This window comes from Mixophyes fleayi, chromosome 9, assembly GCF_038048845.1.
Source record: "Mixophyes fleayi isolate aMixFle1 chromosome 9, aMixFle1.hap1, whole genome shotgun sequence".
NCBI classification, from domain to species: Eukaryota; Metazoa; Chordata; class Amphibia; order Anura; family Limnodynastidae; genus Mixophyes; species Mixophyes fleayi.
The window spans coordinates 130,159,027-130,179,952 of NC_134410.1; the positions used below are offsets into that span (position 1 = coordinate 130,159,027).

The window sequence follows — 20,926 nt, forward strand, 5'->3', positions numbered from 1 at the left end:
TCCTGCCATAGAGACGTCAAGCTGTGCCCCCACGATCCCATTCTTCCAGCCATAGAGTGGCCAAGCTGTGCCCCACACTATGCCCATCTTCCTGCCATAGAGATGTCAAGCTGTGCCCCCACGATTCCATTCTTCCAGCCATAGAGTGGCCAAGCTGTGCCCACCGACTATGCCCATCTTCCTGCCATAGAGATGTCTGGCTGTGCTCCCACAATCCCAATCTTCCTGCCATAGAGACGTCAAGCTGTGCCCCCACACTATGCCCATCGTCCAGCCATGGAGACGTCAAGCTGTGCCCCCACGATCCCAATCTTCCAGCCATAGAGTGGCCAAGCTGTGCCCCACACTATGCCCATCGTCCTGCCATAGAGACGTCAAGCTGTGCCCCCACGATCCCAATCTTCCTGCCATAGAGTGGCCAAGCTGTGCCCACCGACTATGCCCATCGTCCTGCCAAAGAGACGTCAAGCTGTGCCCCCACGATCCCAATCTTCCTGCCATAGAGTGGCCAAGCTGTGCCCCACACTATGCCCATCGTCCTGCCATAGAGATGTATCGGGAAGTCTTCTGTTCAAGCTGTAATGATACCAGTCTCTCTCTTGTAATCTTCCCCCAAAAGAATATTGCCCGTTCCTCAGTCTAATCATTATAGGGCCACTGGTCCTTGAGATCCCGCACTCAGAAAAGGCTTCCAAATAACAAGCTCCAGACCATTCCCATCTAATACCGTAGTCTGTCCCCGTCTTAGCCGTATTGGTACCAGTCCTTCTCTCAAGCAGGTACCAGATCTTATCTGTCAGATCACATTGTATTGAGTCTCTGATTTTCTTACACTTTCAGGAACAATCAAAGTAGAAGTCCTTCCAAAAATAGACATTACGGGATTGAAGGAAGAAGACGTTTCCGGACTGACGGAAAGATGCTACAACACCATGCGCCAGGTCTTCTTCAGACTCTCGGATAAGCCGTACAACCCTAGCGAGAATAGCACTTCAGCGCAATAGACGTACCGGATACAGCGCCGCGAATGAGACGCACCGTACCGGGCAGGCGTCTTCTGTAACGCGTACAAGCGCCTGCTCCTGGCAAACGAGGTACCAAAGATTACCCCAGCGCTTGTATATTTTATATTGGGAAAAAAACTTGGCAGAATCATCACCATTACTTTAAAAAAATCCTCTCCGTTGTCCTGGCTTTATTTTCTTCAGATTCCATAATCTGTGACTTTAAAATACAAGGATGTAAAGTGTACGCATCACAGCAACTGAAAAACCGACTTCACCGCGCAGATGAATTGTTGTGTGCGACCGAGTGTTACAGTGTTACGTTCTAAGATTCTCACCTTATGTTGGAACCAAATGTTATTTTCAGGTGTTTATGGGACTGAGCTAAGGTCCTACTTTGGTGGCCAAAAAAAGTGATGTTTTTCCATTACGGTATTTATGAGTAACCATATTTTAAATATACAAACAGCAGATAAAGGAAATTTCCCCCACGGTTTGTGGAACAATTAATAATTAATGCCGACATTACTGTAATATAGACCCTGCTGTTTGCTGGATACATAACCGGCCCTAAAATATTGTTAAAAGCAATATATAACTAACAAACTTTGCACTATTTAACCCTTTAGGAGCACAGAAGGCTGAAGGTGTTGGGTTACCCTCCATCTTCCCTTCTTTGTGACGCTCCTGCCTTGTACGTCTTTCCGTGTACTAGAACCAGCTCCGCCATTACTGCGAGCTGATCAATCTCTCCAGAGTAATTTATTAATTTGTAATTACAGTATAAAATACTGTATCGGTATTGTGGGGGGTAATTATATATACGCCCCTTGATTTTTTTACTTCAATTATTAGAGAGTAAATGTATAAACAGCATAAGACGGATGTCGCTGCTTCTCCAAACGTTTCCCGTTGTTTGATATCAGAATATATATTTTATATATAGGTTTATTGAAAAGAGTGAGTCTCTTTTATACGTTCGTTATGCCAAAGTGTCGTTAGAACATTCCACGTTTAATAGATATTGTTCCTCTCTTGTTGTGGCGACAATTATCGCGTTGCGCCACAGATACTTAGGGCCGGCCTGGTGTCTGAATATAATGGACCAGACTGGGTGTTATTTGGAAGGGAATTGTCCATAAAGACGTAGAAATTTCTGTTCCTGCGGCAGATAAGTGAGAAGTATTTTACTATTACTTAAAATGTGTATACAAAACTAAGTGCCTAAAAACAAGCCAGACATTGTTTACTGTACATTCATATCATCTGTCTGCACAATTTTGTTGTTAAAGTTTTTTTCTAGTTATTAAAGCAGGTGGTACTCCCATCGTGTCTCTCAAAATATCACAATGTTTTACGAGCTTTTAGACATTGGTGAAAGCTCCGTAGCTATTGGTAACACTGGTTACCCGTGAGAATGACCTCACTGAGGGGGAGGGAGAGTGACCGGCCGCAGCGTTTACCGAGTTCCGTTACAGTTGCGTAATGCACGGTCTCCACCAATAGGACATTAGCTTCCTTTGGTCCATCGTACACAAGAGCAGATCCTGCTGCTGGACAGATCATTGTCCAGCTTGGCGACACACACGGGTGTCTAGGTCACCTCCGGCTTCACCTGTAAGACATTTCAGCCGCTAGGAGTGGGGTTTGCACAAAATTTCCTATGCACTTAGCTAACCCTGGCCCCATTGTTACCTAGGCCACAGTAACTCAGGGCTATCCCTCAAAAAAAAATCGGGACAGTTCAGCATGTCCACGGCTTCCTGTGGCACATTACACCAATGTTTTTGAATTGAGAAAGTCCTTAAATATGATGCGAATCAATTCTGTAAGAAACCAGAACAATTAAATTTGCTTGGAAGACGCATACAGTAATTTACAGATTCCTGAAGGTGAAAAACTGAGGACGTCCAACCAAATTGTTTATTTTAAATCACCCTCCCTCCTCACTGGCTGGCTCAGCTTGCTGGGACTTATAGTCCCACAATACCTGGAGTGTGACAGGGTGCCGCAGCGTGTAGTAGACCACGTTCCACCAGACTTCTTGTTATAGTAAGACAGCAGTCACACAACAGACACTTGTATCAGGTTATTAGTTTTTTTATTATGCAAAAAAACAAAATCCTTAGTTAACAAATCCATCAAAAAATACATTGTTCTTGTACAAATCACAGGAATTGTACCATGTAATAAAAGGCTTCACATTGTGGAGAAAAAATATTGACTACTTGAATGTTTGATCTTTCTACAGCGTAATCCTAAGCGGCACCAAACAGTGTCTCATTGTGTGATTAAAAACATTAAATGTCTGCTGTGTTCTCACTAAGTGAATAAAATGTAATTTGTTTAATGTTGTGTAAAATAAAAGAATAATCAAACTTTGTCAGAGATCTCATTAGAACCAGATGATTAGTTTCCCTCATATTCAGCCTATCGGTGCTGACCACAGACTTCCAAATACGTCTTGTCCCCAACTAACGAGCAAAGGCGGATACAGTAATATGTTCTACGGCACTGAACGTAGCAACCGTTCTGTGACCTTTATGTGAGAGACGGCGATAATGTCTCTCCAAGCAGCGCTGGGACAACGTCCTTACGTCTGAGGCCCAATGGCTAATAAAGATCCAAGTGACGCACTTGGTACTTACTCCCAAAATGTACAATAAAATGCATGTCCTACAAATAAATTAAAATGTTACAAACAGCTTGTTGTCCAAGGCTTCTGAAACCATAGGCTGCATCTGATTAACTGCGCAGGAGCACAGCATGGGGGATGGGGGGCCGTGGAGTAAAAAGTGGATTTAAACAACTTAATCTAGGGCATCTGACCCCCGCTGTATAACAATGATTGTCGGCACATTCACTAAATAGGAAACAGAAAACCTGGTGTTTAACGTCTACTACCTGAGCACTTGGTGACTATAACGCCAGCACCATAGCCGCCTGCTCAGCGGTATACTGACCTACAACAGTCTCTTATTATTATGTGCAGCCAGCGGACACACCCGGTGAACTAGCCGCACACGTGTGTGCGTGTGTTTGTGTTTGTGATGTTTGTAGGAGAGACCTGGTCACTAAATCTCCCTGACGCGTTAACGTGCGTCGTACATAACGCAGGTCTCTCATACTGTCTGCAAACATAAGCTTATAAATGAAACGCATTGTACACTATATACAGTAAATGTTTAAATCACATTGTAGACTTTATATGTGACCGTACAGAGGAACGGTGTCCTTGACGTGTATTGAGGTATAGACTAATGGCAGATTCTGGGGTGGTTTTCGTCCGTTGGAATCTGCAAATCACAATGTTCTATGTCTTGCGTTGTACATCTATATTCATCCAGATCTCGGACGTTTCTAGGTCATCAAACGTCGTTCTTGCAGGAGCCTGAAAGGCAAAAACAAATGTAATTGTAGAATGTGATGGTCGCACAGTTACTAACAAACAGATCTAAGTTACGGTGAAAAGTGACCGCTCCTGTTGTTGTCCTAAATCGGCTCAGGGGCCTGGCTGGACGGCGCATGCAAAAACAAGATGCTGTTTTGCAGGGCGAGATTTAAATTAAATAAAGGGACGGAGATGGGGCGTCCTTGTGCAATTTTATATCTGCATAATGCGTTTATGTACTTATATTATTATTATTATTTTTTATTTATAGGGCGCCACTAGGTATCCGTAGCGCCGTACAGGGACAAACAAAGTTACAATACAAAGGTGAGACAGCACGATACAGTACACAAGCCGGGAGGAGGGGAGAAACATTTATCTCCAACACAAAGAATGGATAGTTAGACAACGCATGCAAAGCTGCAAAGAGAATCCTGGCACAAGCCTCTCCCCACCGCGCCTGGCAGCAACAACTCGAAGACCCGAGTCTTATATAACAGTACATTATTATTATTATTAATTTTTATTTATAGGGCGCCACTAGGTATCCGTAGCGCCGTACAGGGACAAACAAAGTTACAATACAAAGGTGAGACAGCACGATACAGTAAACAAAACGCACAGTAACTCCGTGAGCTCAAAGCACAGCGCTAGAGGGGCGGGGGGAAGGGGAGAGGGGAAGGTCCCACATACGGCGGAGCCCAAGAGGGCACGGAAGGCAGGGAAACCCCCAGAGAGGAGAGGAGGGAGCAAGAGGGAACGGGGAGGAGGAGGAGGGCAAGGTAGCTGGAGAGCAGAGTTAAAAGTGGTGAAGACAGGAGGAGAGATGACCCTGCTCAATTATATTACGATGTGTGTGACTTGGAATACAAAGAAAAGTATGGGATGAAATTTACACTTGTGTTGTGATCCAAGATCTTGTACTGGACAGTGATGGGGGGAGATACAGTGATGGCCACGTACATAACGTACATGAGATCCCGGAGCCTCCATCATGGGGGAGCCCATCACATTAAGGTATAAGTGGGCCTGGAACTCAAAGTAATTTATTTTTTCAGCATAAACCTAGTAATACCCAGCGCTGTTTGTTTGAGACATTGATATGCGTTTAGTCATCTATATTAATGCCATTAGTGTTGTTCATTAACCAGGCTTTTCTCCGCTCATCTAAAGCCGATTACTACTGTTCCAGAGTAATTACCAGCATGACCCGTGTTCAGCCCGCACTACAGCCCGACCTACATCTCTCCCAGGAGGGGTAAGAATGGATTGTTAATATAACGTATTCACATAGTATATAATCTATGGCCCTGTGGAGATCGCCATTGGGGGATTATTCAGTATTATGATGTCCGTAGCGTTACGTCCTTTTACAGACGGCAAGAGTCAGGTGGTTCATTAGCGGTGACGAGATTTGGATTAAGATCAAGGACAGATTGTGATTTCTGAATGTTGGACGAGGTCCTAACGGGCCATGAATCTCCTGTCACGTGTGGGAGTGCTGCTAATGGCTGATCTGACCACAAAGACACAGACACTAATATCTAAATGTTGTTTATTGTATTAAATGTATCCAAGTTATAAGCAAGTGATCCGTCCTGCAGTGGATACCTCTGTGCGTTTAATCGCTGTCTCAGGACACTTACAAGAGATTTCTCAGCTGTTATATACTAAATACTAATAGATTAATAATTAACTAATTAGGTTAATTAAGGGACATTGATATGAAAGTGAGAATTTAAAAAAAATTAACTAGGCAGAACTTACACTCAGTCTTCATCTTATAAAGTGGAAATGTGGTTTATCCTGATTTATATATTTAAAGTGTCATTGTTCTTTTGACAGAACACTTCCCAAGGAGTACCACTGTTTCCCAATAAATGAATCTTTATTGCTTTTAAAGTAGGGGGTGTTATCCCCTGTTAGGACGATCTTTGGGGTTCTGTGTTGATCTTCTCCAGTACATCGGGGGCTGTGTCTGTCCTCCATACATCCGCAAGGGTTATTTCTAATGGCTACAGCTGGCTGTAGAACTACAAGTCTCAGCTGGGACTGGCTCGCTCTGGCCTGTGGTGCGAGAGGCTGTCATTTATATGGACGACCCATCTATCTGCGGGGACAGGGTGTAAATCTGTGACAGGGTGGTTCTCCCAGTGTTGCATGTGGGCATTTTGTCCATAAACTAATAGTCATTATTTATTTAATCTAATAACAGATTCTTCGCATCTTTTTATAATCAGTCTAAGGATATTGTTTTGAGTAATTTGCTTTTTGGTCATTATAAACTATAATGTGTAATAGAAGCTCATCTACGTCAAATAGAGATTGCACCTGGCCGGGTCTATTTATTATAGGGAGAAAAGCCCCATCTACGGCACAAACGGGTGTTTTCCCCTGAGATAGGGCATCTCCTCCTCTATCCAGGGACCCGCCGTGGTATCCGCGGCAGCAGTCTATTTAACAATGATCGTGGTGGTACGTGCCCGGCTGGCACAGAGGACCGGGGTGGTACGTGCCCGACTGGCACAATGATCGTGGTGGTACGTGCCCGGCTGGCACAAGGACCGGGGTGGTACGTGCCCGGCTGGCACAAGGACCGGGGTGGTACGTGCCCGACTGGCACAAGGACCGGGGTGGTACGTGCCCGACTGGCACAAGGACCGGGGTGGTACGTGCCCGGCTGGCACAAGAACCGGGGTGGTACGTGCCCGGCTGGCACAAGGACCGGGGTGGTACGTGACCGGCTGGCACAAGGACCGGGGTGGTACGTGCCCGGCTGGCACAAGGACCGGGGTGGTACGTGCCCGGCTGGCACAGAGGAGAGTAACAGGAAAAGATGGAGCATTATTTCTAACAGAAGTGGCTGCAAAAGATCACCCCAGCTCGGATGAACTGGCCGGTGAAGTGGGTACCGCTGCCGGACAGTATCCCTGCGGTGATGATAGATACCTATCGCTGGGATACAAACGCTTCCTCATCACTGCATTATAGTAAAATAAGTCCGATGATATATGTGAGATGACCGAGGGCGACATTACAGCTGTACCAGTGTCAGACATCGGCCATTAAGGGCCCATGAGAATTAATCTAACGGTATTAGCAGAACTTCCTCTGGGTGATAACGGCTTTAGGTAATTAGTACAGGAATCCCGGGGAGATTGGACCATTGTGTTAGAACAGAGATCAGAAACACCAATTACTTTACAGTGTATAGTGTCCGAGAAGCGGCTGTAATAATCTAACAGTCAGAGACGCTGCTACATTTATCTATCTGTTTATTTGTACAGCAGATATAGAGATCAGATCCCTTCTTCAAGTATATAAACCCCGTACATAGATGTTGTACAGTAGCAGTTTGCAGCAGTTGTAAAGGGAGGCTGAGCTGTAATAATCTGTAAGACAGCGAGGGCCCTCGGAGCCTTCACCTGCGGCCCCCGGCTCCCTCCTGGTTTATTACCCTGTGTGGCAGTGATGTCATTCGTTCCCAGTGAATTGATTGGCTGCATTCTCATCACTGTCATTATTCTAGGACAAGAGATACTTACAGGTCTCCAGGCGCTCCTCCAAGAAGGAGATCTGCTCGCTGAGCGAGTCTATGCGGTCCAGCTGCTGGAGGGAGTGCGTCAGCAACGCCATCGGCCCCAAACCTCCTTCAGGGGACGCGGTCGATAGCGCGTAAAACGGAGCCAAAACCGACTGCAGCTTCTGTATAGAGAGAAAACGCAGGGACTCACTGACCGCTCTCAGAATACGATGACTTCTGCGCAAACAGACGTGGATCTCGCTAGTTCTCGCTGTTTAAACACCTCATCGGTCTGCGCTTATATGCTCAAGAAACAGGCCCCACCCACTTCATATTCACTTTGTAAGGACGCTATAGTGAAATTAGTTTAGCATTACTCCCTATGAACCATAACTTTTTGTAATTTAGTAGGATAATCTAAGCAAGGCCCCCTCTTATTTTTATAGCCGAATAACTGTGCATCTAATGTCCGTTACATTTCTTACACCAGCACTAATTGTTACCATTAAAAACGCATTGAGAATGTCAGTCTGGGTGCAGTACAATCGTATGGTCTGTAGGTGGCGATATATATCAGGATCAAACAGACTCAACCCACTCTCACATTAAATATATAACAAAGTGATCATCAGATATATTCTGTGTAATAGCACAAATTATTCACACACCATTAAAAATGCATTTTAAGGGTAAGTTCAGAAGAATTACTGTTGGGAGTTGCTTCGTCCTCTGTGAGCTGATCCAGCTAGAATGAAAGTATTAAACTGAACTGGCTTAGAAAAATGCATTAACAGGGTTGCAGTGAACAGCAGATTCTCACTGCAACTCCTCATGGTGAAGCTCTCATTAAGTTTTTACCCATTCATTGGCAGATCGCTCAGTTTAAAGCTAACATTGGTGCCATCTGAAGCACATCCTCTCATTCTACAATGAGCAGACACAGGTAATTCCATTGCATATAATGAATGTTCCTGTTATAGAATACAGTGATATATTTATCTGAGTGCAGTGAGGATTACAGAGCGGGGTAACGTCTCACCTGCTCCATGGCGTTGATCTTGTCCCTGAGTTCTTGCATTTCTTCCTTGACGGCGTCCGGCACCCCGGCTGCGCAGAGAGAGAGCCGTTAGTGTGTGTACAGCTATCAGTGCGGGACATTGTACCCTTCACTCTGTAATAAACCATTACAGGACAGTAACACTAATCATTGGTCCCCACAGGCAGGGGGCTGCTGCTGGGCCTCTGAGCTGACAGCCGCTCTGTGATCGTTTACTGACGAGAGATTTACGGCTGCGGCCAGGGACGGCAGACAGGAAAGTCTGGATTATATGAAAAACAAACAGGCCAGAATACCTTGTTAAATTAATGGAGAAAGTGTCCTAATTATCTACAGCTCAGAGGTTTGATGGAACAAAATGCTCCCCCCCCCCCCTTCTCCCCCCAGCGTGGCCCCTCCTCACCTGCAGTGTATAACAGGACACTAGTATATGGTATAATGCTCAATGCAACCGGTATTTATAGGCTACAAGAGCACGTAAACTCACATCTATATAACCCCTGTAAGACACACAGGATTTTTTAATTATAAACACAAAGAATCAGATCAAGAAACGCGTTAGCCGATTCATCCGGTACGAGGGTCACCGGTACGAGGGTCACCGGCCCATGTGGCCATCTTTGCTGGTAGCGTTGCCAGCCGCGCATTATTACTCACGGTACGAGTTTGATGTGTCACAGCGCGTACCAAAAGTAATAATGGACGGCCACCAACCTCACTGGTCTTACGTGGCAGACGTCTCCGAAGGGATATCGCTAAAGGCAGTTAGCTTGTCTACATCTACCGTCGTCTTCAGCCTGGCACAAAGTGGTGGCACCAACAAGTCACGTTTGATTCTGGCTCGTTTTGTAGATATCATTATGTATCGAGGTTAAAAACCAACGACGTCATCGAGGCACAAAATGGCCGCCTCCCCTGAAAGAAAACGTCAGGTAGACGAGGGAAAGGAGACTCACCTGGTCCGGGCACGGTTGGCTGTACGGGTGGCGGCTGGGCAGCTGTTGGCGTTTCCACTTTGTGACATAACTTTCCATTTTCGGAGAGATGAAATCCTTCCTGGCACCCACAGTAGAAGCTTCCTGCGCTGTTGTTACAGATCTGCGAGCACCGATGGCTTCCGGTCTTACATTCGTCCACATCTGAAAGCAGAGATTACACTAGATCATCCTCCTGTCACACTACACCTCAGATGGTGCCGCAGCGCAGTAACAGGAGTACCGGGTGCCTAGACACAGGAGGCGGCCATTTTGGAGAGAGAACCAATATTCAGATGATTGCAGCCTATCAGTGCGCTAGGAACTAGAGGCGTCTCTTTCCGCCTCATCGTATACCTCACGTTCCCAGCTGAATATTGGTTCAGTCTATAAAATGGCTGCCTCCACTCTGCATAGTTGATAGGAATGCTAAAACATTCAAGCACGTGCTTCAATGGTGCCCACACTTGGGCCGATCTGGCAGCGTGACCCCTAGGGGCTGGATCCGTGTGTCGCCAAATCTGAGGGATAAAGTGATCTGTGGTGCACGATAAGGGCGGACAGTGACCTAACGCAGGGGGCGGACCTGACCTTTGTCCTGTCATATAATAACAGTAGTGTGTGTGTGTTGTACCTGTCTGGCAGTGCTGTCCCGTCCACCCCGGGGGGCAGTCACACTTGTTCACACTGACGCACGTTCCTCCGTTCTGACAGGGTAATCGGCATGACACTACAAACACATGGGAGAGATGGAAATGAGCTTTTAGTGGTTGTAATGGTTATTAGAAACATCTGCAGGGCTTACAGCCCTCATTTGTATGATCACAGGGTCACGCTGCTATTCCTCATTCTGTCAACACCGCGTTCGTTCCTCTGACATTCGTCAGATTAACCGTGTAATGAGATCCGCTGCTGTCAGCCTGATTGGTGCCGTATAACGTGTGCTGGGGGAGGCCGAGGCTTCAAAAGTCACTTTTTTACTGCTGGTAGATAAAGTGGCCTTGGCAGCTGTAAATGGTGGAAACGTCCATTATGTGAGGTAAACCTTGGGGTCGGCCATTATGTGAGGTAAACCTTGGGGTCGGCCATTATGTGAGGTAAACGGTGGGGGCGGCCATTTTGTAGTTTGAGGCAATATTCATTAGGATTTCTATACAATGATGCTATAATCTATACAGGAATAACTATTTAATACTAATACTGATTAATAATCACTGGCAGTGATTTTTCAATGAGCTCTAGACCATTATAGGCCACAGACACTTCAGCTGCTGATGAACCTCTTGGAACAGCAATCCATCAATCATCGCTATCCTCTATATATAACGTTCAGGAACGCAGAGCTGCGTTTCTGGACCCCATATAACACCTGCTCCGTCTTACAGCGGCAGAGAACAGATATGTAGTTTATATTTAACCAGATGTAGTGTATGTCCCTCATGTCACTGAATCCCCCCCCCACCCCGGACTAATCTTCCTGAGAACCCTCCGGCCCCCCTGCCCCGGCCATTACAGGTTGGGGGGAGAGAACCAGAAAGAGGTTTTATAGTAGATTCTACGCTATAATCATCCACCTCTGTCCCCCGAGCATCAAAGAGTTTTACGGCCCAGACACCTTCCAAACTCGTTGAGCTATTTCCGAGCGACTGTCTGTAATTGCCCGTGACAGGATCGGTGAGAATTATGTTCTGTGACGCCCTCCGGGTAACACACAGAGAGCTCCTAACGCCCGCTGTGTATTCTCGGTTTATGGGTCACTTTTTGGCTGGCTCAGAGATCAGGGAGGAAGCACAGACAGAACCTGGGGCTTCCTATCATAGGGCCTCATAGCTAAAGTCCCTGTTTTACACAATTCCCAGCATGCTCTGCTGCTGACTGGCAGAGAATGCTGGGACTTGTAGTGCAAGTACAGCTGCAATAACTCAGAACACAGACTGGATAGTACATAACGGACAGACCTTGGTGGCAGCTGTGCGTGTAACTCTCCGTCCTCCGCCATCCAGGACAACAGGTATATAGAGGTAGTGACGTCTTCCTAGACACCTGTCTGTAGGAGATCTTGTAGGTGGTCCTAGGGGAAAAAGTTACACGTTAACCTCCGCTCAGTGGATGTACAATATATAAATAGCTGATGAAGGCACAGAGGAAAAATCACTAAAACGTGTTTCCACTTTAACAAAGGGTTCACAAACCAATAACCAATGTGTTTAAGAAATAACATTTCTGTGAATAAATCTGAATATACAGGTCGCTGCGACAGGACTATATCTAGACTGTAATGTGTCATTAGATAATTAGCTACTAAAATCAGCCACCAGGCCACAAAGCCGCCCCCACAATGTTGTTGCCCTGGACAGGTGCCCAGCTGGCCGTAGTGTTCTGTACTGACCTGTACGTGCTGCAGACCTTCTGCCCCTCGCACAGGGTGATCAGCGGCTTGTAAACGGGCTGGATGAATGATTGCGTCACCGACACAGCGCCAATCTGGACGTTGGATGAGCAGATCCGCCTCCTGCAGACACAAGTGAAGGAACATTCATTAAAATCTGCCAATAACATTCAGCAACTGACCGTATAACAACCAGCGATCTATTCGGTATGGCGCAGATTTTACACTTGGATGGTTGGGATCCGAATTAGTGGGTGGCAGAGGCCGGAAGGGGCTGGGGGCGATATTCTGCAGGATTGGTTATATATTGTGCACAATAAATGGTGTCTGTGCTGCCTACACACAGCGGAGCTGAACTAATAACCACAAGAATGTAACTCGGCCCCCGCCCGATATATAATATAGTATAATTGTGTGTCAGTAAACAAGTGACGGCAGTCAGTAAAATATTTTAAAAAGTCGTCAGCCCGACTTGTTTCACACACATCAAAGTGCTGTTGACACAAGGTGCTCAATGTCAGTAACGACGCGGGAACCAGGAGAAGAGGCGGCACATGTGATGTCTGGGAGGGGGCAGGACGGGGTCTAAAAGCAGAAAACCATATGGTGACTTATTCACAGATTGTTGGACAATTGACCGTGTGTTCACCAGGATTTACACTACCAACCACCAGACACGTCTTATCACAAGACCCCATCGCAGCAGATTATTGTCCGACAGAACAGCAGCTCGTTACTGGTAATGAATGTGTGTGATGGGACCATGCAGCTGGTGGTTGCTATGGGTTACAGCATCTCTTTATGGTGCTCAAACTTTCTCTAGAATCCACCAGACATTTCTAAATATCACTGTGATCTAAGCGACTATTTCCAGATGAGCGACAGAGAAATGGGGGGAATGTGAGGTACACAGGGCTCCCGACACCTGGAACTATGATGGAACAATGTGTATTGTGTGTAGAGAGAGTAAATGGTAACACAATGATGACAAGTGTCTGTATAGTTGTATAATTCTCCTCAGGCAGCTGAAATATGATGAGCGAGGACCTAGAACTGACCCCACTTTCTGTATGACCCTATAACGCAGCGCTGAGACCAGCGTATGTTTCTCTTTATCCCTCTGTCCAATCACACTGAGATCAGATTGAGTTTCCTTATAAAACCCTTTTACAGCCCCCGTCAGTCTTACGTGCTGCGGGCTGGATTACACAGTGTCAGAGACCCCCCCGCCTGGAATGTGTAGTCCCCCCCCCCCCCCATTATACTCCATATATCTGCAAACTCTGATTTATACCTATAAATATCACCCGGGGAGAAGCATTGGGGGGTCCTGTGATTACAATGCAGATTTATTCTCACACAAATAAACCTATTTCTGTAACAATTAGATATGATGAATAATACAGAACCCCCCTGGTGGGGGGGATGTCACAGCTGAGAGGGGGTAATTGTACCTGATCTGACAATGGACAGCAGGGGTACGATGATGGGGGTATCAGGGCTGATGTTTATTGGTTGTGACATAATGTAAAACACCAAAGCGGAGGCAATAAACAGATTAGACGCTATAGGACAGGCCTGTCCAACCTGCGGCCCTCCAGATGTTGTGAAACTACAAGTCCCAGCATGCCCTTCCAGCTATTAACTGGTTGTCTACCTGCAAAGCATGCTGGGGCTTGTAGTTTCACAACACCTGGAGGGCCGCAGGTTGGACAGGCCTGCTATAGGACATCATGGAAAGCAAAACTGCAAAAACTTCTTAAACAGACCGAGCTGCCTCCATCAGCCGCATGTTGTGCTGCTTCGGTGGTAGGAAGAGACAGGCAGCAGAATTACGTTCACAAATGTCAGCAAATCCGGTGTACGAAGCTGCTGTAAGCGGCCATTAGCCCTGTCCGCAGTGTGATGGGGCAGGCCAGCCCGGGGAGAGGGGGACGGGGCAGGTTGGCTGCGTCTAGATGGGACGGAACAGGTCGGGTCAACCCAGGGAGACATTTGTAAAAATATCAATACTTTTTTTTTTATTTTAGTTGGGAATTTTGAAATCATTCCAAAATGTGAAAATCCTTTAAACTGATCTTATTACTGATTTTATTTTCACTTTTGTAATCGATCTTCTTCAATTTGACAGACAGTTTTGTGGACTAGTATCAATTAAACATAAAACCTTTTTTTAAAAAACTTTTTTGACAACCTCAACGTTCCCCCTCATCAGTCTGACATCTGTAACCAATCTTCTCTCTCTGTCTCCCTCGTTAAGTGTCTATGGCCGCAGCTTACATCCCACCCAGGTCCTGTAATCAATGCCTTGCTCTTTCCCAGCCTACAATAATACGTCCTGACAGCTTGTGGGTAGCAAATGTTTGATGGGCGCTGGGAGGGGGGAGCAGGTTGTAGTGTAACCCCTGCTGCCGCTATGTCACCCGGTTATACCTCCTACTGGCTGTAGCTGTAACACTAATTACCATATGTGCATATCTCACATCTTAAGTTTAAAAAGGAACATTATAATTACTGCAAATTGTCTTTCTTAATTATCCACTGATGTAAGACAATAGATATCTGATAACTGGATACATAGCACAGATTAGGCGGCAGTAATTGTGCTCATTACGCAGTTTTACTGTAGAAGGTTAGTCCTAGCACATGATGAAGATAGTTTATGCAAACGTTGGCTGATCAGCTATTAGTAAACTACAACTCCCAGGATGCATTGCTGCTGAAATACTTCTAGATAAAAAGGCTTTTAATGTCTATCTGAAATATTTTTATGTAGAAAGTTGTTACTATATTGTTACTGCAAAAAGACAGGAGGTTCAGCCCCTAAACTAGCTGCCACCAGTCTCCTGGAACATCCAGGAGACTCTCAAATTTCAGGGCAACCTCCGAGATCCCGCCCACTTCGCTAGTAAAGTGGGCGGAGATGCGGGGCTTGTCGATGTGATTTGCAGTGAATCGTGTCATCATGGCCCCGGCTTTGGGGCCACGTGCAGCGAGGGGTGGGGCCACGATGAGGCGAGTCGGGTAACCACGCCCCCGCGCACATCTCCCGGAGGTAGGCCGTGTGGAGGGGACCGGCCACCGTCACGTCTGTGTCATTATGAAGAGTGATAGTTTGGTGAGGGCTCTGTGTGCTCTGTCACAGTGATACATAAAGTACAAACAGATGAGCAGCTTACCCTGAGTGGTACAAGTGGTCTGTGGACGTCACTCCGAGCACTAACACGCATCCCGTGAACATGCAGCTGATTCCCCACATTCTCCTCCTCGTGGGTCCTGTTGGGAATTATTGTGGAAAACAGATTTCTCCCTCCTGTGTTCAGCTGCTACAACGCTGCGGAGTGAGGACGGATTCCCTGAAACAAAAGGCACAGGAGGCAGCCGGTTATATATATATTTACCTCACGGACCTGGAGTGCAAATGTCTGTTATAGTGAGTGTAGGGATTTAACCATCGCATAGCTGAGGAAAACTGCATCGCTCCACATTAACTATTGTGTGAGCATTTTATTCCTTTAATGATGTTGGGCCTGATTCATTAAGGAAATAAAAGCAATAAAAGAAGTAACTTTGCACCTTTGCAAAACCATGTTACAATACAAGGGGTGCACATTAGTTTATTATTTTGCACATAAGTTAAATACTGGCTGATTTTTAATGTAGCACAAATAATTATAGCTTTATTTTTAAGTTGATCTAGGACATGTCCTACCCCAACTATAAATCTGTCCCCACATTTTAAGTTTACCTCCCCCTCCAATGCACCATGGTTCTGCCCAGGTGCAAAGTTACTCATTTTGTTTGCTTTACTTTCCTTAATAACTTCAAACACATTACTGGTGTTTAAATACAGAATTACTGTAAGACCACCGATGGGATAATCTAACAACACTGATACTGGGTACAAGTTACAGGATCCAGTCTAGTAACACAATCTCGGGACATAATATAAATAACACTTATCGGATATCAGGTTTGTAAACAATCATCAGTTTAGTTGATATTGGAAGCGCAATAGTGAAATAAAGTGCAAGCTCTGTAGCCAACTATTAATAATAGGGAAAGCAAAGTGCAAAATAATATCTCTGAAGATCCAGAAAGAATTCCTAAAACGGATCTGTAGAAACATCTGAAGGGTTTGTGGACACATTAATATTTATATTCTCATGAATATCTGTTCAGATCAAAAAAGATGTCGCTTTCACTGTGTATAGGAGACAGGTGAACTGTAAAGTAACCACGACTGAACAGATAGCACCTAGGTCAGCCCTGCCTGAGCACAGGTGAGTAACAAAGTGACAATATGTGACAGGAATCCACCCGGACAGCAGAATATATGACAGGTCGGACCTCTGTTACTCGGCTGATAATGGCTGCTTGTCACACATAATGGGAATTAGTCGTCCTCACCGAGGGGGACGGCACAGTCACACTGAATGGGATGTAGATGAAACTAGCAGAACATTTCCATTTAATGAAGAGTTTAATCCAAATTGGGGATGCGGACGTGGGCTGAATACAACACACCTTGTATTACACACCTCACACACACTGGCTGTACTCTCTGCAGCTACACAACACTAGTAAGATTACTGTACACACACAATGTCCTCCTCACTTGTTATTATACGGCAAATAATTCACATCACTGTCCAACGGCCACCACAGGCCTGAATACACCCATTATAAATTGCACGCAGAAACGTCTCAGCTGCTGCAGAACATCTTAGGAAACAGACCGGTCTGCTCACGTCATGAGAATGGACCTGGGGTTGAAAGGTGATGGACAGATTAACTGGTGTGTGATTGACAGGTCACATTAGTTGTCAAATGGATTTTCCCAGCAGCCTTTGGGCAGTCAGCCTCAGCCCATCAGGGCTGGTCCACCCCCAACTATAGGGCACAGATGTATGATAGATATTAGAGGGTTCTAAGCCCTTATAGAAGGCACAAGAGCTATGACCCAGATCACTGCAATGTGTCTCAGATGCTGAGGTCACCTGAAAACACTTCCCCAATAACTACCCCCCTGCGTTACCTGACAGATTGGGGGTGACCCTCTGCTTGGGCTAACGGGCACTCGGGACAAGATCACACAGAGAACATCAAGTAAAGTTACTTTTTAATGGACTCAGAGGAGGTCAATAGGCTTTGTGGCAGCTGCAGATTATTCTGTAACATTTCCATCTGTGGGTTAATCTTGTTTCTACCTAAAAATTGTAGCATTTTAAATGGTTCTTTCACAACGTCCTAACATATTACATACTACTTACAGAAGTCCACGAGGGGTCTCAGAGAATTTTTATATCTGTTTTTTTGGTATCACAGAAAACCACAAACATGCAAAGTCCAATGTTTAGGAGGGGGGTTTGCATTGCATGATTAGTAGCCTATTCTACTAATTCAGAAACGTGGTTAAATAGTATAAAACATTTTAAAACAAAACCACCGACAAAACACTAGTGTGTCCGACACCAGGCGGAGCGTATATTCTGGATAATAGCCTTTATTTAAGTTATTGAAAAAAACAATCTGTAAACACGAATTTGGCAGATAATTATTATGTTACAATACCTTCTAATGTCCAGTAGGTGGCATAGAGCACTTTGATAACTATGAATTGAAGTTTGTTAATGGCAGAACATTCCTTTCACTCATTCCGAAACAACAGAACGAATGAAGACGATCTCATGTTTCTTATTAACATTGCTATTTTATGTTTCACGCTATATACAAACAAAAGATAAAAAAACTTACTATATATTCATATAAAGGGCTGTGTATCCATTCACACTCGTTCCACAGTCTTCCTGGCAGACAAATACATAAACTTTATCTATTACCTAATCTCCAGCATCTGCCTGGTTTACATTAGTGTGGTGTAGGATACCTTAGCAGCTGGTTGCAGTATGCATTACTCATATATTATTAACCTTTACATTGCTGGGGATGGAGCTAGCAGCACATGGCAGTCACGGGGTTAAATCAGGGATTTTTCATCTGTTGAGGACAACTGACAATGGGAATACCCAAAACAATAGTGAAACCCAACGTGATCCATCTACGTGCACTTCACACAGCAAATTATTGCTGACTCGGACAATTGCACGAAGCCAAACTGACATCACTCAGCTGGGAACTTGGACTGAAGAAAGAAAATAAACTTTGCCATCTGCAACCAGACACGACTCCTAATACAAGACCCTGTGAGTGATTTGGAGAGGGGGGCGGCTGTGTGTATGTTATCAGACACTGGGATAAATCTGCAGAGCTTGGAGAAAGTTCATCACTATGTACCAGTACGGGACCTTCTAGGGACCAAATCCCATCATATAAAAAACATTAAACTAGATAAACAGCGCAACATTAATACATTGTTTACAGACATACTGATACATTGTAACTTACTGGGGAAGCTGCATGTATAGAGATACTGATACATTGTAACTGTTACTGGGGAAGCTGCATTTATAGTGATACTGATACATTGTAACTGTTACTGGGGAAGCTGCATGTATAGAGATACTGATACATTGTAACTGTTACTGGGGAAGCTGCGTGTATAGAGATACTGATACATTGTAACTGTTACTGGGGAAGCTGCATTTATAGAGATACTGATACATTGTAACTGTTACTGGGGAAGGTGCATTTATAGAGATACTGATACATTGTAACTGTTACTGGGGAAGGTGCACTGCATGTCCTAATTGGTTTATGCTGTAATATTAATAACTCCCCAGATCCACTAGGTGGAGGCCTATGCATATAGAAGAGATTTGATAGGATAGAAGGCCTATTAAAGAGACAGACAACCTGTGGCTCTCCAGCTGCTGTGGAACTGCAAGTCCCAGCATTCTGCCATAACTGGAGAGCTGCAGGTTACCCAAGCATAGAGTAAATGGTTTTGCACAAAGAGATGTCAGGACACAGGCTCCCTGCAGACACTTACTCTGTATACTAGGTATTATTCCAAGAGCAATATCTGCAAGGACAAGTGTGCTGACAATCTGTTTAACCCTTACACTTCTGTAACTGGCTTGCAGGAAGTTATAGACTGCTTAGACCGAACTGCATGCAAAGTACAAACCCTTAGTGCATTAATACATTTATTATTTTGTGTACTCACTTTTACTCCAAGGTACAGGGAAAGGGGCTGACTAGGAAAGTTTTAGTCCCACTGAGTCTTCTGGCTGTGGGATGGAATTGCAGTTTCCCTGTAGATGGAACATGCCTGTGGGTGTTGCTTGCATTTAATCCATGGAGTGAAATATACATTGATCTCTAGTGGGAAAGTGACAGTGAGTGCAGGAGGCCCCCTCCCCCACGTGCCAGTGGGAAAGCCCCCCCCTCCCTTTTTCCCATTGGATAGGGGGGCAGCATTTACATGACATCATATAGAAGTGTTCTCACCTGACCCCCTCCCATCTCCTGCACCCACTACAAGGAGGGACCGTAAAGCTGGACCCCGTCTCCTGGAGGCAGCGGAGGATCTGGGATACATGGGACGCAGCGCTCCTCTCACACCGGAGTCTGGGAACAGACAACTCAGACACTGATACTTGGCTGAAACTTTACCAGACATTTCTTATAATGGATTCCAGGATCTCCAGGAAACTGCATCAGGACTGGGGAATTATTTCTATCTGTCAGGGGGTAGATGGAACAGTGTAATGTTCTGCAGATCTCTAGAGAGGTCAGTAATGTAATAATCTGCAGAATATATCACTATGTATCTGTCAGGGGGTAGATGGAACAGAGCAATGTTCTGCAGATCGCTAGAGAGGTCAGTAATGTAATAATCTGCAGAATATATCACTATGTATCTATCAGGGGGTAGATGGAACAGAGCAATGTTCTGCAGATCTCTAGGGAGGTCAGTAATGTAATAATCTGCAGAATATATCACTATGTATCTGTCAGGAGGTAGATGGATCAGAGCAATGTTCTGCAGATCTCTAGAGAGGTCAGTAATGTAATAATCTGCAGAATATATCACTATGTATCTGTCAGGAGGTAGATGATCAGAGCAATGTTCTGCAGATCTCTAGAGAGGTCAGTAATGTAATAATCTGCAGAATATATCACTATGTATCTATCAGGGGGTAGATGGAACAGAGCAATGTTCTGCAGGTCTCTAGAGAGGTCAGTAATGTAATAATCTGCAGAATATATCACTATGTATCTATCAGGGGGTAGATGGAACAGAGCAATGTTCTGCAGATCTCTAGGGAGGTCAGTAATGTAATAATCTGCAGAATATATCACTATGTATCTGTCAGGAGGTAGATGGATCAGAGCAATGTTCTGCAGATCTCTAGAGAGGTCAGTAATGTAATAATCTGCAGAATATATCACTATGTATCTGTCAGGAGGTAGATGGGACAGAGCAATGTTCTGTAGATCTCTATGGAGGTCAGTAATGTAATAATCTGCAGAATATATCACTATGTATCTGTCAGGGGGGTAGATGGAACAGAGCAAAGTTCTGCAGATCTTTAGAAAGTTAAATAACCAATAACTGTTATTATGGACAGACCACATAACCACAACAATGTTCACCAGCTGTTTTTCAAACCTCCTGTCAA

The 20,926-nt window shown here is 45.0% G+C and overlaps 2 protein-coding genes across 6 annotated transcripts in view; one reads left to right on the top strand and one right to left on the bottom strand.

Annotated features, from left to right (window-relative positions):
* AGPAT2 (1-acylglycerol-3-phosphate O-acyltransferase 2) overlaps positions 1–3,385 on the top strand; it is a 37,424-nt gene extending 34,039 nt beyond the window's left edge. For both annotated transcript variants that reach the window (XM_075185748.1, XM_075185747.1), the window contains exon 7: positions 841–3,385. In XM_075185748.1, coding sequence (XP_075041849.1) covers positions 841–1,004 — 164 coding nt within the window. In that variant the 3' untranslated portion in view covers positions 1,005–3,385. The remainder of the gene's footprint in view (positions 1–840) is intronic.
* Positions 3,084–20,926, bottom strand: part of EGFL7 (EGF like domain multiple 7) — a 132,754-nt gene continuing 114,911 nt past the window's right edge. For 3 of the 4 annotated variants that reach the window (XM_075185744.1, XM_075185745.1, XM_075185743.1), the window contains 8 exons: positions 15,518–15,694; positions 12,339–12,461; positions 11,908–12,020; positions 10,584–10,679; positions 9,932–10,114; positions 8,958–9,025; positions 7,941–8,100; positions 3,084–4,395 (listed from right to left, as the gene is read on the bottom strand). In XM_075185744.1, coding sequence (XP_075041845.1) covers positions 4,373–4,395; positions 7,941–8,100; positions 8,958–9,025; positions 9,932–10,114; positions 10,584–10,679; positions 11,908–12,020; positions 12,339–12,461; positions 15,518–15,597 — 846 coding nt within the window. In that variant the 5' untranslated portion in view covers positions 15,598–15,694 and the 3' untranslated portion in view covers positions 3,084–4,372. Of the gene's footprint in view, positions 4,396–7,940; positions 8,101–8,957; positions 9,026–9,931; positions 10,115–10,583; positions 10,680–11,907; positions 12,021–12,338; positions 12,462–15,517; positions 15,695–19,467; positions 19,637–20,926 lie in introns of those variants that run through there. The other variant, XM_075185746.1, reaches the window with a different exon arrangement.